Source organism: Zootoca vivipara, chromosome 7, assembly GCF_963506605.1.
Source record: "Zootoca vivipara chromosome 7, rZooViv1.1, whole genome shotgun sequence".
Lineage (NCBI taxonomy): Eukaryota > Metazoa > Chordata > Lepidosauria > Squamata > Lacertidae > Zootoca > Zootoca vivipara.
In genome coordinates, this window is record NC_083282.1 from 49,414,984 (window position 1) to 49,432,314 (window position 17,331).

The 17,331-nt window shown below is 46.8% G+C and overlaps 1 protein-coding gene across 1 annotated transcript; it reads right to left on the reverse strand.

The window, feature by feature from the left end:
- Nucleotides 1-23: 23 nt before the first annotated feature.
- Nucleotides 24-17,331, reverse strand: SMPD2 (sphingomyelin phosphodiesterase 2). The gene is made up of 11 exons (XM_035121447.2): nucleotides 17,169-17,331; nucleotides 12,211-12,384; nucleotides 10,645-10,741; nucleotides 10,306-10,382; nucleotides 8,996-9,089; nucleotides 8,778-8,867; nucleotides 6,729-6,811; nucleotides 6,280-6,412; nucleotides 5,371-5,475; nucleotides 1,783-1,939; nucleotides 24-1,434 (listed from the first exon to the last, which is right to left on the reverse strand). Exons 2-11 carry the CDS (start codon nucleotides 12,258-12,260, stop codon nucleotides 1,091-1,093), a joined length of 1,230 nt encoding a protein of 409 aa, XP_034977338.1. The 5' UTR covers nucleotides 12,261-12,384; nucleotides 17,169-17,331; the 3' UTR covers nucleotides 24-1,090.

A 17,331-nucleotide genomic window follows, 5' to 3' on the forward strand; every position in this document is an offset into this window, starting at 1 on the left:
GGGGGGGGGAAACCCCACAGGTATCTTCTGAAGTTTTCTTGGGCTCTACTAAACTTATGAGAAGACAACTGTGATGCCTGCCTTTCTCTCACTAAATGAGAATGACACATAATGAAAGATACGCAGGTAATGTGCCCAGATGGGAGACACCTGGATGAAAGCTGCTCTGAGCCCCTTTGGGGAAGAGTAGGCTACCAGTTAAGCTTATAAACAAACACTCACATGCTTAAAAAAGATGCTGTTCTAGGCTGGACATGATTACCTACATGCTTTCAGAGACCTGTCTGCTATCTGGGCTATTTGCATGCTGCCTCTCACAATGTTCTCAATGGAACTGTGGTTGACAACTACGTCTTCAGTAACACACCAAACACATTTCTGCCTGCTACATGAGAAGTACTTTTTGCCAGCTTGGCACAATGAAGGACTGCGGCAAGCCCTTTACCATCACTCCCCCCCCCCCCCCGGCTAAACTCCAAAGAAATGCAAACAACATTGATCTACTTCATAAGAGCTGCAGGAAGTATGATGTCAGTGAAAGGATTTTGGTACATTCAAGTGCTAAGCAAGCAATTAATAAAAAGGGTTTCAAGAAAAACCAGCAAATGCTACTTTCTGCTCTGTTGTATTTGAAGACTGATTTATTCTGTTTTCAATTCAAAAAGGAACTTTGTATAAACTAGAAACGCTATACACATTTTAACTCGTCTGCTCTACACCAGGCTTTTACAGTACTAATTCAGCCGCCCGACTTGGTTGGAACAGCGTGGTTTGGTTTGATAAATGCTGGTTTCTAAACAGCCACAGCTGAACCACATGCACTTGAACTGCTTTACTTTCAAAATTCCCTTCGGCACGAATCATACTTGTGCTAGAATCCCTTCAAGCAGAAGGTCAGAACTATTCGTAGAAAGTTTTATTGCCCTAGAATTAAGCTAAAAAAACAAACAAAACTTCTACGGCAATTTCTGCCACGTGCTTACAAACGACTAACTCTTAGAACCTGGCGGCAGGGAGGAACTTACGGCTCCTGGAAAAGCTTTCAGCACAGTCTCTTGGTCCCTGTTGGCGTTCCGGCAAGCGATAGGCCTCACCCAGAGCTCAGCTTGTCCTGGAGTGTCTGCAGCCCCACCCGCATCTGCTCCTCTGTCCCCTGCAGCACCTTCACCTCGATGGTGTGGAAGAGGTAGAGCGCAGCCGAGATGAGCAGCACCAACACCCCCAGCAGGCTGAGCAGCGAGAAGGAGAACTTGGGGAAGGGCTGCACGAGGGCTTCTCCAAACATGGAGCTCAGGCCCATGGTCGCCTGCATGAGCAGCAGCAGCATGGCCAGGATAGCCATGCGGCCACAGGAGTACTGCTGCCGCTCGGCCGAGTGCAGCCCTACCCGTACCTCCATACGGGCTTCGTTCAAGACGTCCACCAGCACCGGTTCTAGGAAGACAGACGGCAACAGAACTCAACCACAATGCGCGCTGAAGCAATAAAAGTCCTAACCTATTTGTGTCCATGCCCAGTCGGTGGTCTGGAGAGGCAGGCCAAGACTGCTACTTTATGCAGAGATACTGGCTTCTTGACTATGGTAGTGCATCCCTGCAGAGAAGCCAGGGGCCCTAGCACAATGGCCACACTCTTCTCTCCAGGGAGGTTAATGGGCGGGAATAGGCCTTGAAGGAGCACCACTGGGGATGGACCAGGCAGGCTTTGCCACCCCTCCCCACTACCCAAAGGCATGCGTGCTTGCTCCCTCCTGTGTCAAAGAAATGAAACTGGGGTACTCACCAACTCTAGGATGGTTTAGGTCTTTCCCCAACCCTCTCTTGTACACAGATAGTGTGGCTATGACAGCTTCATGGTCAGAATAAGGAATGTCCTTGTTGGGAGCTGTTCCAGTGGTTGTCTCATGGCGGTTGCATTTTACTTCATAGTGAGACAAACCCTAAAAGAAGGGACGTTAAGCAGGAGAGCAAGGTGCTTATTAGGCACATGGGTTTTAAATAAGTAAGTTTCCCAGAAATTCTAGGCTGTGGACTACAGGTGAAGAGGGTGGGAAACTATCTTCTTATTAGAGTCCTCTTTGAATGGCAGAAATAATTTGGAAGAGTCCTCAAGGATCAGCTAAAGAATTCCTATGTCTGTTCTATCATATGCTTATTTGACCATGTAACTCCAAGGAAAGCTATTCAGCAATGTCCTCGGGCAACTTGCTCCCATGGCTTGTTCTTTCAGCAAATTCATCTTAAATCTAAACTTTTGCCATTTAAAATCTATTGTCCTACATCTACAGTGTTGGCAACAGGCGCATTGTTGTTGTTATTATTATTATTTATTTATTTATACCCCACTCATCTGGCTGAGTTTCCCCTGCCACTCTGGGCGGCTTCCAACAAATACCAAAATACATTAAAATATCACAGATTAAAAACTTCCCTAAACAGGGCTGCCTTTAGGTGTTTTATAAATGTCAGGTAGTTGTTTATCTCCTTGACCTCCAATAGAAGGGTGTTCCACAGGGCGGGCGCCACTACCGAGAAGGCCCTCTGCCTGGTTCCCTGTAGCTTTGCTTCTCGCAGTGAGGGAACCGCCAGAAGGCCCTCGGTGCTGGATCTCAGTGTCCGGGCTGAACAATGGGGGTGGAGACGCTCCTTCAGGTATACAGGACCGAGGCCATTTAGGGCTTTAAAGGTCAGCACCAACACTTTGAATTGTGCTCGGAAACGTACTGGGAGCCAATGTAGGTCTCTTAGGACCGGTGTTATGTGGTCTCGGCAGCCGCTCCCAGTCACCAGTCTAGCTGCCACATTCTGGATTAATTGCAGTTTCCGGGTCACCTTCAAAGGTAGCCCCACGTAGAGCACATTGCAGTAGTCCAAGCGGGAAATAACTAGAGCATGAACCACTCCGGTGAGACAGTCTGTGGGCAGGAAGGGTCTCAGCCTGCGTGCCAGATGGAGCTGGTAGACAGCCACCCTGGACACAGAATTAACCTGTGCCTCCATGGACAGCTGCGAGTCCAAAATGACTCCTAGGCTGTGCACCGCGTCCTTCAGGGGCACAGTTACCCCATTGAGGACCAGGGAGTCCCCCCCACCGGCCCGCCCCGTCCCCCCAAAACAGTACTTCTGTCTTTTCAGGATTCAACCTCAATCTGTTAGCCACCACCCATCCTCCAACCGCCTCCAGGCACTCACACAGGACCTTCACCGCCTTCACTGGTTCTGATTTAAAAGATAGAGTTGGGTGTCATCCGCATACTGATGAACACCCAGCCCAAACCCCCTGATGATCTCTCCCAGCAGCTTCATATAGATGTTAAAAAGCATGGGGGAGAGGACGGAACCCTGAGGCACCCCACAAGTGAGAGCCCAGGGGTCTGAACACTCATCCCCCACCACCACTTTCTGAACACGGCCCAGGAGGAAGGAGCGGAACCACTGTATGACAGTCCCCCCAGCTCCCAACCCCTCTAGACGATCCAGAAGGATGTTATGGTTGATTCTATCAAAGGCTGCTGAGAGATCCAGCAGAACTAGGAAACAGCTCTCACCTTTGTCCCTAGCCTGCCGGAGAACATCAACCAGCGCGACCAAGGCAATTTCAGTCCCATGATGAGGCCTGAATCCCGATTGGAAGGGATCCAAATGGTCCGCTTCTTCCAGGCGTGCCTGGAGTTGCTCAGCAACCACTCGCTCAATCACCTTGCTCAAGAATGGTAGATTTGAGACTGGGCGATAGTTGGCCATATTTGCCGGGTCTAAAGATGTTTTTTTAAGAAGCGGTTTAATAACCGCCTCTTTCAGCGGGTCTGGGAAGACTCCCTGATAGAGGGAAGCATTTACCACCCCGAGGAGCCCATCGCCCAGCCCTTCCCGGCTCGCTTTTATTAGTCAGGATGGGCAAGGGTCAAGGAGACAGGTGGTCGGTTTCACTCGTCCAAGCAGCCTGTCCACATCCTCGGAGGTAACAGATTGAAATTGATCCCATGAAACATGACTAGACAGGGCTCAAGCACTCTCCCGCCCCAGCCCTGCTCCCACGGTGGAGTCTACCTCCCTCCGAATCTGAGCGACTTTATCTGCAAAAAGCATTGCAGGAGATATTGGGGCCCCTACCAGGCCCCGATGATGAAGGGGGTTTGGATAGATTGCGAACCACCTGGGACAGTCTCCTGCTGCTGTTTTCTGCAGATGCGATAGAAACGGTGAAGAAGGTCATTTTTGTCATCGCCATTGCCATTTGGTAGGCTCGAAGTTGAGCTCTAGCCCGTGTCCGGTCTGATTCAGAATAAGTTTTCCGCCACCGGCGCTCTAGCCGTCTCAGCGACTGTTTCATCGTCCTCAGCTCCGGGGGAAACCACGGGGCTGTCCGGGCTCCATGCAATTGGAGAGGGCGCTTCGGAGCCAGACAGCCAATAGCCCTGGTTAACTCCACATTCCAGTGGGCCACCAGGGAATCAGATGAAAGGCCATCGACATGGGATAAAACATCCCCTACCACTCTCTGGAAGCCAATTGAATCCATTAAGTAGCGGGGGCGGACCATCCGAATCGGTCCCACCTCCCTGCAGAGGGAAAGGGTTGCGTAGAAGTGCAGTTGCCATCAGCTTTGGGGTAAGATTTTGATACAGACTGAAGATTATTTTCAGGCTCAGCGTCAATCTGATTTTCTCATGGGTAATGGACGTGCTCAGTTCTTTTCACCTTTTCTCAATGCTGTGACCTTTAACCATCTTTGCTACCCTCTTCTGAATTCTCCCCAAAATCAACATAGGGCCATGGTTCTCACAAATGTCCACCTCAAACAGAGGAATTAGTTACCACTGTAGTTTCCCTCTTACAGGAAAGGCTGGGTATCTCGGGCAACTTTCCATGCCCCTGTGTTAGAGTAGGAAGGAGCAACAGCTGTGGTCCAAGTATTGCCCACATGTTTACAGAGTTCAGGAAGTGCAAGCTAATCTAACTCCCCAAATGCAGCAAGTCCTTGCAGAAGTGTGCTTAGTGCTTTGCTCATTTTGGTTCTAAAGCTTTAAGCTTATATCTTGAAAAGCCAGTCCCAACTGTTACAGGGAAAATGCCCAAAGACAACAACAGCAGGAAATCAAGCAAGTGAGTTCAACCTGGTGCCAAGAGGTTGCCTGAGGCCATACCAGTCTCTGAGCACATAGTTTTGGAGACTATTGGACAAAGAAGTCTCCAACAGCAACAGAAAACCAGTTCACTTGCCCAGTCCAGACTGAGGATACTGACAGGAGACAGACCTGTCGAGGTCGGAGGCTAGTGCCAAACCATATTTGACAGCCTTTATTGCTTAACTGCTTTCTGAACTCTGTACTGTCGCAGTCTGCTTTCTATGCCTTGAACTTGCACATACCTTATACAAAATGTAGTCAATACGAATCCCATGGGGATAGCACCGCAGTTCTTTCTTGCTTGTGAAGCAGTTGGTGGGCAAGAGTGTAGAGCCATCCTCACTACCCTAGGAGCAAGACCAGAGTCTGAATTCTCAGTTCTAAAGAAACCCATAGGTGGGGGAACATTTTCAGCCTGAGGGCTGCAATCCCTCCTGGCCAACACTTCAAGGGCCATATGCCAGTAGTGGGCGGGGCCAGGGACAAAAGCAGATGGAATACCTAATGCACATTTGCGTACTGTAGGCTTATTTCTACACACTCTCTCACATCATCTCTACCCAGACAAGCAATGTGCATTATCAGAGCTGAAGGACACATTCCAGCCACACACTTAAGTATGGCAGCACAGGCAGTGAGGGGTATGGCTTGGAGGGTCACTTCTGATCACTGGGCCTGGAGTTTCCCACCCTTCTAATAAAAGATACTAGAGCATCTGCAGCAAGCTGTGTTGTGGAAGAAGCTGCCAACTGAATCTGGCTGACAGTGCAGCCTGCAGAGCTCGGAGCTTTCAGGAAGGCAAGAGAAAGAGAGAGCCGTGTGGATGGAAGAGGCACCTTTAATCTGGTTGGTGTAACCCAGGCATCCCCAAACTGCGGCCCTCCAGATATTTTGGCCTACAACTTCCATGATCCCTAGCTAAGAGGACCAGTGGTCAGGGATGATGGGAATTGTAGTCCAAAACATCTGGAGGGCCGAAGTTTGGGGATGCCTGGTGTAACCTATCTCTTGACATTATTACCTGAACAAAGGTAAGGTTATAGTTTCCAGTCCCCAAGGGCAACTTTATTTTCCTTTTACTGAGTGACCAAAGGAGGGAGAAACACCTCTCCTTTCTGGACCATTTCATAGGGTGGTACCCAGAGACTCACCTCAACCTTCTCTGCGGCAATGAAGGAGTCCTGAAGGCCTACCCAACCTCGCAACAGCCTGATGCCCACGTCTTCTGGGTGCATGTTCAGATCCGCACCAAGCAGCACTACATCGGCTCCTTTTGAAGTATGCCTGGAAAGATGAGAAGATGCCACAGACTGAGAGGAAACAAGCAGCCCTCAATGATACTAGGATGTTTTTTTGTCATGAGAGATCTAAGCTGTGTTAGACACGAATTCTACCACACACTCAAAACCATGGCTGCATCCTCTCCCTCTATCCACCCATTCATTGTGTCGCTGGAGAGTTAGCATTAGATGGACTGTGTGTGTTCCAAGCCAGAGCTCTGAACTACTGCCAAGGAGGGAAACCAGCTAACAGAGAGAGGGACAAAGCGTGCACACACAAACCTCATGATAAAGATTTTTGGAGCCTCCCCATGACTTACTGTATAAACTGGGCAAGTTCCCAGGCCTGAACTACTCGGTGGGGCAGGTAAGCATCCTTCTCCCGACAGTACTCCGCATGGAGCTTGGGAGGAAGAAAACAAGACACACATGAAATTCACACTTGTATAGTAATATACGTGAAATCGTAAAGCAACAGCCTATGCACTCGCCTTGCTGCCCCACTTTAAAACTGATCGGGGAGCCTGTGGCAGAGATCAAAAGCAACAAGATAAGAATTCTTTAACAGACAGTGGGATTTCACAGTTTCAGAGACACACACAGATGATCCAAGACTTGTCAGCAAAGAGTACCATCTGGTACAGATATAACGCTAAGCTACTGTTTCACATTACTGGTATAAATCTTGGGCTTGTGTGCGCACTCTTCTTCTGCTCCAGCAAGATCACAAGTTCTTGCTTCCACTTTCAACTAACCATGCTAATGTTTGTTAAGCCCAAACATTGGAACTGTGGTTAATCTTCACATTGATTTAGAGAAACTAGACTACAGATTGAAGTTGAACTGAGTCCTTGGACCAGGGATGGGGAACCTGTGACTCCCACCGAATGTTGGTGGGCTACAGCTCTCACCGCCCCCGACTATTGTCTATTCTGGCTAGGGCTGGTGGAGTTCACCAGCATCAGGAGGGCTGCAGGTTCTCCAGCCCTGCTACATTTCAGACTTACCAGTGTTTGCCCAAGTAACTGAATAACAAGGAGCCACAGTTAGCTGAAAATAGAAGTGAAAGCTTCTATTTCCTCTTTGTGACTATGCCAGAGAAGAAGACGGGAGCTCGCGATTCCAAAGCTTATTCACATTAATGCCAACCACAGTTGTGTCCAAAATGCTGGTTCTGTGAATGGACGAACTACCGTGAAGTCCCTTGTTTCTGTTGGCAGGGTTTGTTATCTCCCAAAAGGTGCCCCAGAATAATATCCTCCGATTGTGTAACCCAGGCTTCACCAAAGGAATGATCTTGAGATGTCGTTATACTACAACTCCCAGCATGGCCAAGTTTAAGTAGACCTCAAAAATATTTCCACATGTAGCTTTCGGGCTTCAGCAGACTGGGCAACACTGACATTCCTGTGTTAGTACCAGGCTTGTTAAATCATACTGCTCATTAAGGCTGCCTCCTGTAGGAGTTTCTCTCACCCATTTCATTGTGCCGGCTTTCTATTCCTCCTCAATGCTAAGATAATTTAGAGATAGTCCCACAAGCAGAAGTTAGTTTATTGATCTTTGGGACTGCACTCACCGCTTTCCTGGCATTACATAGAAACTTTATTTGCATTAGCTACTAGCCAATAGCAATAAAATAAAATACAATATGCTGAGGATAAAGCTAAATGCTTAGCTATACAAAATACGTTCTAGAGGTTTACATCAATACAAATGGCAGAATTGATACATAATCCTTTAACCACTTAATCCTTTAACAGGTAGATTCTATTCATCTATCCTTTTTTAAAAGGTTGTGTGTGTTGTTGTTTTTTAAGAAGGTGCCACCCAAGAAAATAAAAAACCTTGGCTGTTCATGGACACCCCCTGCTGGCAAATAGGCTGTAAAAACAACCAGTATCACTTGTGAAGTCCAAGCCAGTACAGTCACACCTTGGAAGTCGAATGGAATCCATTCCGGAAGTCCATTTGACTTTCAAAACATTCAACAACCAAAGCACGGCTTCTGATTGGCTGCAGGAAGCTCCTGCAGCTACTTGGAAGCCACGGAAGCCCTGTCGGATGTTCAGCTTCCAAAAATAGTGCGCAAACCGGAACAGTCACTTCCGGTTTTGCAGTATTTGGGAGCCAAAACCTTCGAGAACTAAGCTGTTCGAAAACCAAGGTATAACTATAATCACAGGATTCATTCAGCAATCTAAGCAAATCGGAAGTGCTATCCTGTGTTCCTCATGTAAATCTTACTCACATCTAGAGACACAGACACACACACACACACTGATTATCTCTGTAATCTTGCTCCAGGAGCTGAATAAGTTTGTAACAAACAAATAAAAAACTACACCAAAATAAAGAAAACTGCTCACATGAGTCACATAGATGTTGAAAACAATCTCCTGTATCTTCAGGATCACAAGCCCCACCGATTTGCCACCAAACCAGTCTCCATGCTGGAACTGTACAGAGAAGAAAGTGGAAGGCAGTAGAAGAAACACAGGCAACGCTGGTCACAGTGAAAAGAGCCTTCGAAGAAAGGTGCTCCTTGGCACGTTCCCCACCCCCAAGCAAGGCATTGCCCACTCACCATGTAGGGGTAGCCATTCACAGAGTATTGGTACAGGAAGGTGTCCAGGATTTGGTATCTGGAGAAGATGCAGAGCCCACTGCCAATCACTCCACTGTGAAAGACACAGGCACCACAGGCGTCAGCTAGAGGCTCCCATCCTCCATTTGAAACCAATAGCTGGAGTTTCAAGGGGGCGAGACTTTACAGAAAAGGGCTGGCATTCGGGACTCCTCGGAATTATTCCTGGTTCTAGGGACGAAGTGAAGTCTTCTGACACCGTGACGGAGTCAAGACTGAAAAGGGATGCTGCCGTACCATTATTCGCTTCTGTAACAGCACGCAAGGTCAAGCCACAGGTGCTCACCAAAATGTACGTTTAAGAAGAGTTTAATGCCGTGTCTGCCAAAGAAGTGAACCATAAGGTTTGGGACGCATCTATAATCAAGTGGCCTGTACAAGGTCTTTAAAAGTCAGATTAACGAATGTCACAAAATTTTATTGAGTTTCCCCTGTGTTCCAAGCTGTGTCCCCTACAGATGAAGGTTGTTTTCACAGGTTGGTCTGCAGGTTGGTTTCACACCAGGTATATGCCAACATGCACCCAACCCATGCACCATGCTGCCCATGTAGCGATCCAGTGCGCAGCCATGGGCTCTGTTTCACAAACCAGCAGGATCTCTTATGTGATTCACATGCAAAAATGTGCACTGCGTCAGGAACTAAGGGATTCCAGCTGTATCTTGACCATTCCTCCTCTCGTCTAATGCAACACAGCTGGTAATCTAGTTAGCCGAGGACGGGGAGCAGAAACTCAGCTGCCTTCTCTCCATGTGACACAAGCAAGTCTCAGCACCCCGCTGCATCTACCCACTCCTTCAGTAAGCAGTTCTACCTGCAAGCTCATTGACCTCATTCTCAGAACAACGGAGCGTAAAGGTTCCTGGTGAAAGTGCATAGAAAGGACACAGCCTTAAAAATAGACCTGTGGGCTATTCAGTCAACATGCCACATCTGGAAGGCAAGGATTGCTAAGGGAACAAGGGCAATTAAAGAGCAATTATATGTCACAAGGGGTGAGGCTTCTGCACAAGCAACAAGGCACCTGTTTCCAAGAAAATATTATTCTGATCAGCAAAAGACCCAACTTATTCCAAGGCCTTTTATGCTAACCTGTCTGAGCTCTCAAGAAACTAAAGAGTGGAAATGATTTCCTACCAATGTCTGAGAGGGTCCTCTCTAAAAATCATATAAATTGCACATCTATGTAAAGTCAAGCCTATAATAAATGAGCTGAGCCATTGACAAGGACTATTCAAGCTACTTTTTACCTTTTAAAATAGTGGGAAGAAGGGTAGCGGGCAAACAGCTTCTTTTTCAGCTCCCAATAATCTTTCTCGCTCCACACCTGGAAAAGCAGAGAGGTTGTAGTCACAGTGACTGCAAACCAAAGAACAGAAGTGGGAATTGAATCAGTGGGCTAAGTTGAAGCTAGGCGTGGGGAGGGGGGGGGGGCTAATCCTTCCCCTCCCCTAGTATCCCTCCTCCCCGATTAATCATGTTTATCTAACACTGCAACAATGTATAGAGCTTCAAGATCTTGCCATGCTCTGCCCACAACCATCCAATATGCCAATACTAGATGCACTATAACAGATTTAAGTACTCACCTCCTGCAAGAGCGCCAAGTCATATCCCTCCTGGTTGAGGACATTGCCGATCAATTCAATGCGCTGCTGCCGTAGTTTGCTCAGGTAGCGAATGGCCCTGGAAGGGATAGGAAGGGAAGGAAACTGAGTGAAACATCAGGTTCCAACTAGGCTCACTGCTCATTTCAAGCTTAACCCTTCATTACTTACACCTGGTAAAGAAGGCAGTATCATACAAAGAGCCAATGGAAGCACTCCTCCCAATGCAAAAAGCACATCTGGAGGAGCAATTTTAATCAAGAGTACAGTAGGGAAGGAAATGGTTAAAACCCCTCTCATCATCGTGGCAAGCAGCCCTCCCACAGCAGCTGTTGCTGCCCATTAAGGAAAAGATATGCACATTAAATGCAAAGAAACATTGAATGCATTTATGTACAAGCAGCACTATAAGAAAAACTGGTCAGACATAAGACAGAGTCAGGCCTGGCTGTTTCATGCCCCCCAAATGAGGTCATAATGGGGTGGAAGATTCCTGGGGCAATACAAGGGACTATACATTCACAAGTGAAAAAAGGAATTAGCTGAAAGTTTTTCTCCATGACTTGCTAGCAGCTGCTTTGTTTGTTTTACTTGTTTTACATGGGAGAGAAATAAAACAGATGGCCTCCCTCCTCAATCCTGAAACAGGGCACAATAGACTCCATCACCTGATAATTCTACCACCTAATTATATTTATACATGAGCCTGTGCTGGAATTAGAAGGACATATGCCTGTTTTTGACTGGCTGAAATGTGTCACAGAAAAGTGATCACGTTTCTTTTTTGCCTGAATGGAGAAAAGAGAAAGAGAGAGAGAGAGAGAGAGAGAGAGAGAGAGAGAGAGAGAGAGAGAGAGAGAGAGAGAAGAGAGAAAGAGAACGAGCATGTGCATGGTGGTGTAAAACGTCTGACTTTTGTGTGGCTAGAATGTAGGACACTGTACAAAATTGAGGGTCACATGCATTGTTCCATCTGTTTATTTTTCTGGCCTGCCCACTTGAGTATCTGCCCCACCCCCAAAATTTGACTGTTGGGGGGGGGGAATGCGACCCTCAGCATGAAAAAGATTCCCCTCTCTCTCCATTTAAGCACAGATGCATATTCAGCCAAATCACTTCATCATTGGCTTGGAAAAGAGCAGACACACAGAGAGATTTACAATACCCTGTTTTATTTACATAAAAAAGCCCAAGACACAAGAGCTTCATCATTTCCTCTCTGCAAACAGGGAAACAAACAGGTGAAGAATGTGTTTGCCTATGTTTTCTGAGGATCGTAACTCAGAAGACTCAGCGACTCCTTGATCAGAAAACATGAATGAACCTTCGCCAGTAGTCATGCAGATCAGAGCCAACCCTCACCTGCCTTAAACAAACACAAAAAAATGTTCTGAAGAAGTGTGCATGCACACGAAAGCTCATACCTATGACAAACTTAGTTGGTCTCTAAGGTGCTGCTGGAAGGAATTTTTTATTTTTAGTTTCAACTACGTCAGACCAACAGGGTTACCTACCTGCAACAAAAAATAGAGCAATGGGAAAACTCACCAGCAATTGAGGTCAAAGACACGCAGTTGCAACTGAGGGCCCTTATCCATCACAGTGGGGACAAGAAAATGCAGAGGTGGGTTCAAATGGGGCTCTGCTGCTGCTCTCACAATGCTGACAGGTTCTGCCTCCAGCTCTCCGGCAAGCAAGGTGTCAGACGTTGGCTTTGCTCCTCTGCCAGAAGAACAGGAAGTGTGACTGTAATATTGCAACTAAGACAAATGCGCTGGCAGCTAGAAAACAAGGACGGATGAAGCCTTGGTGGCGCTGATTCAACAAGCAGCACATGCTTTTGTGGACAAGGCCTATAATGCCTCTCTCTGCTAAAGCCCTTTGGGCAACATCATCTGAAAGTCCTTGATAGGAGGGAGAGGTGCAAAGATAAGATAAGACCAAAAGATTAGCAGAGTCCAAAGCATTAAACTAGGGACCCAGGTGGCGCTGTGGGCTAAACCACTGAGCCTAGGGCTTGCTGATCAGAAGGTCGGCAGTTCAAATCCCTGTGTCGGGGTGAGCTCCCGTTGCTTGGTCCCAGCTCCTGCCAACCTACCGGTAGCAGTTCGAAAGCACATCAAAATGCAAGTAGATAAATAGGAACCGCTACAGCGGGAAGGTAAACGGCGTTTCCATGTGCTGCTCTGGTTTGTCATAAGCTGCTTTGTCATGCTGGCCACATGACCTAGAAGCTCCCTTGGCCAATAATGCGAGATGAGCGTGCAACCCCAGAGTCGGTCACGACTGGACCTAATGGTCAGGGGTCCCTTTACCTTTACAAGCATTAAAGGGACACTCTCAGGTCAAGCAAGGACCATCTTTTGCATTTTTCAACCCTGAAAGCAGGAGTCTTTTGCTTCAGTGCTGTCACTGCCACCAAAACGTGCCAGTCCCTTGTCAGTGAGTGATAAGCATAAACAGACAGAAAGCACATGCATACAAACTTAGCTTTTCCAAGGAATCTGGGTGAAAGTTGGAACCGGCAGAATTAATCTGAATCTTGAAAAGCACATAGAACTGAAAGAATTGGGAAAGGGTGGCACTCTTCCAATTTCCTCTTTTAGCTCTGTGTACTTTTCGAGGGAGAAAAAGGTAACCACCCTCACCAAGGGAGGGGGGCGTGTGACTTCAGAAGCTATGCAGGTACCACTGCATGCCACACTGATGACTAACCTAACACACCACAGGGCTAGTCCTTAAAAAAAAATAAAAAAAGCATTATGAGTGATTCCACAGGCCTACCCACTTTTTAAAAATATCATGTGTTTACTCAGTAGATTCTAAAGCTCTTTCCTACTGGCAATCCCTCCGTGCAAAGTTCCAAGGACAAGAAGCCGTGTGCTCACAGGTCAATCACACCCAATCCAAGTCTCAGTTCTTGAATTTTCTTGAAGGATCTGTTTTCAACCATGCTGGAGAATTGGACACCCATGACCAAACCTATAGTATTTACTTATATCCCTCAATATCACAATTCCTCACAATCATTTATAAGGTTTTTACCAGTGCTTTTTATTCTAGAAAAATAGTTGCCAGTACTCACCGTGAAGTTCATACAGTAAGTGCCACACTTTTTAACCCAGAGAGAGGTATTGTGTACCCTGGAGTACCCCCTGAAAATAAGCACTGGTTTTTTACTGCCCTTGAGGCTAGGGATTTGTGTCTCATTGGATTGAATCAGACTCTCAGTATGGCTTGCCCAAGAACCCAGGAGGGAGTGTATGGCAAAGCAGTGGGGGTCTGCTCTCCAAACTCTGCTTCCACCCTGCCCTCAAACCATTCCCTCCCATCTTCTTTGAATGCATTGTCTTACACTTGTTCATCAGGTGGAATGAGCAAGAAAGGGAAAGTAGCTTTCTTGTGTTCACTGCCAAGATGAAATAAAATGGCTGTGGTAAATATTTTGAGTTTTCAACAATATACAGACAGCAAGAAATGACAACCACATGTTGAACATGCACTGCACATCCTCATTTACGCATGCTTTCGCCAAAAAACGGTGGCGAGTTAGTGACGCTGACTGGCCCTTGCTTCTGGCTAGTAGCTTTGATCTGCATTCTGTTTCCTGGTTTCTTCAAAGGGAAGAACAGCACAGTAGTACCTCGGTTTAAGAAGAGTCCGGTTTTAAGAATGATTTGGTTTACGAACTCTGCAAAACCGGAAAGCGTGTCTTGGTTTGAGAACTTTACCTTGGTCTAAGAATGGAATTTGAATGGTGGAAGGGCACCGGCGGCAGAAGGCCTCATTAGGGAAATCGTGCCTCGGTTTAAGAACAGTTTTGGTTTAAGTATTTCATTGCCTCTCAATGCTCAATAGTGAGTCAGGCAGCCTAACCCAATTTTCTCAGAAAGTACATGTATATTATAAATATGAGCACAAGCCAGTTTGCTTGACAGATTAGTTGTTTCTGGACTAGTAAACAGTCCTATCCTAGGATGGACCATCTATATGTCTCAATACTCCCTTGGAAAGAAACATGTAATCTGATTAAAAGGTTCACTCCTGTATACCTTCACGGCTAAATAAAGGTAAAGGGACCCCTGACCATTAGGTCCAGTCGTGACCGACTCTGGGGTTGCGCGCTCATCTCGCATTATTGGCCGAGGGAGCCGGCGTATAGCTTCCGGTCATGTGGCCAGCATGACAAAGCTGCTTCTGGCAAACCAGAGCAGCACATGGAAACGCCGTTTACCTTCCCGCTGTAGCGGTTCCTATTTATCTACTTGCATTTTGACGTGCTTTCGAACTGCTAGGTTGGCAGGAGCTGGGACCGAGCAACAGGAGCTCACCCCGTCACAGGGATTCGAACCGCCAACCTTCTGATCAGTAAGCCCTAGGCTCAGTGGTTTAACCACAGCGCCACCTGGGTCCCTTCACGGCTAAATACTCTTACATTAAAATACCATAATTTGAGAATTTCCTTTAAGTAAGGCTTGAGCAAATTGTAAAATACACATGTCAATCTATAATTCAATTTATGTGTAAGTACCTAGCTCCCAGAAAATATATTCATTGTGATCATACTGAGCCTGCCTTATCGCCAAGAGCTTTGGGAGTACAGCAGGCATCCCCAAACTGCGGCCCTCCAGATGTTTTGGCCTACAACTCCCATGATCCCTAGCTAACAGGACCAGTGGTCAGGGATGATGGGAATTGTAGTCCAAAACATCTGGAGGGCCAAAGTTTGGGAATGCCTGGAGTACAGTATAGCACTTCCATTGTGCTTCTTGGTGAAAATTTACTGCCTTTATTTCTTCAGTCTATAGCAAGGATGCTTTAATACACAGCAATGCCAAACTGCATAATGCAGGTGTCAGGATTACCACTGCATATCATTGCAAATGTTCATTGATTTCTCTGTTCAGCTACCACTCAGTCGGAAGCATGTGACTGCACTACAACTACTATTTGCTAGCTGTGCTGTGGAACTACGTACAATAGACCACAGCTTCTTCATGCATGCAATGACTTACACACAAATAAGGCTGTCATGTGCCTACCTCCCAGTGGTATTCATGTAATTCCTTACACAGTTTCCTTATAAGAAGCTGGCAACAAGGGAAGGAACACCAATTGAAACAAAAAAACCCAAACTGGAACAAAGAAAAGGGGAATGAGGGAGCACTGAAATGTCCACACTAGCACAGACCAGTATCAATATCTACAGGCACATAAATTAATTGCTAATAAGCTTTTTTCCTGATTCAAAATAATAAACGATATGGCATCCATTCAGCAACTTTTACATTCTTGGAATTTAGGGAGCAGTGTTTTAATTTATCTTAGCCTATACATTCAAGTTGTGGTTGCTGCATATTAAAAATACTGCAGAGCTGGAAAGGGTTCAGAAAAGGACAATGACATGGGGGTGGAGCAACTTCCATATGAAGGAAGGTTATAACATTTAGAGCTTTTGAGTAGAAGGTGAGGGACACAGCAAAATTATAACATTACTCATGAGTCTGGAGAAATAATATTTTATTCCTCTTTTAATAATACTATGTAACCCAGGCACATCCAATGGGGCTGAATAGTGAAACAAAATGAAGAACTACACATAGCCCATAGTTAAACTACAGAATGCAGTATCAGCCACTAATTTGAATGGCTTCCAAAAGGAGCCTAGGAAAATTAATGAAGCAGAAGGCCACTGACGACTACTAGGCATGATGGCCCTGTACTAACAAGGTGTAGCTATGACCAACGTTAGAAGAATTGGAGACAATATGAGAAACTAGAGTGTATGCACATATCTGTGAGATTATATCAGAGATTATGGGAGCTGTGCAAAGGCACCGAGAAGGCCACAGGTCCCCAACCTCTGTTCCGATTGCGGATAATGCAAATGAATAAAGTCGCATTAGCTGTCAAAGCATCCCAGGCTAAGAGAAGATTGCCTTAAAAACACATACTGTATATATATTTACTTGTATGCGTACACCCCCCGTTGTTTTCCCCTTTGGGGGGGCGGAGGAAGGAAGAACCCAAGGCGGCTGCAAAATACTAAGAGATTAAAAGTGGGGTGGGGGTGGGGGGGAGAACAAGCCCAGCAAAACAAATCCCTAAATCACACTAACACAATGTGGCAGCTTGAGATAAATTCTCCGGATTGCGATCCCTTCTCTTGGCCGGATTTCACCAAAGGAAAGGCGACTTGTCACTTTAGGATCTTTTCCCTTAAGCCCTATATAACCTTAGACGTCCCACGGGAAGGGGCCATAATTAATCGTGTCTTCCGGGCTTCGATCCCAAGTCGATCTCCGAGTGCAGCGGGAGTCTTCCAGCAGCGCACTTTATCGATCCACTATGTTAAATCATTGATCGCTCCGAGGCGAGAGTTGCCGGCTCAGGCACAGTTTCGGTTAAGGCAGAGCAAGGCAAGGCAAGGCTCGGCCGGAAAGAAGAAAAAGGGGCGCGCACCGGGGGTGGGGGGTTTGGGGGAGTCTTCGAGAGCCACTACTCACCTGGCGGGAGACGCTGTCTAGGCAGGCCGGCCGAGCCCCACTTCCCACTTGTTGCTTCCCTTCACTTCATTATTTGAGCGGAGACGTTGCCTAGCCGGCAGCAGCAGCAGCAGGAGCCGGATTCCCGCAAGGGCCAGCCTCGCCTCTAGCTGTAAGGCGCGCA

Bases quoted from the DNA above. Each gene is read 5' to 3' on its own strand.
- SMPD2 (XM_035121447.2), bottom strand. From the start codon at position 12,260: ATGGATAAGGGCCCTCAGTTGCAACTGCGTGTCTTTGACCTCAATTGC. The intron at 10,742-12,210 runs GTGAGTTTTCCC...TATCCCTTCCAG, and splicing joins GTCTTTGACCTCAATTGCTG to GGCCATTCGCTACCTGAGCA. The intron at 5,476-6,279 runs GTGAGTCTCTGG...TCTTGCTCCTAG, and splicing joins TTGCCGCAGAGAAGGTTGAG to GGTAGTGAGGATGGCTCTAC.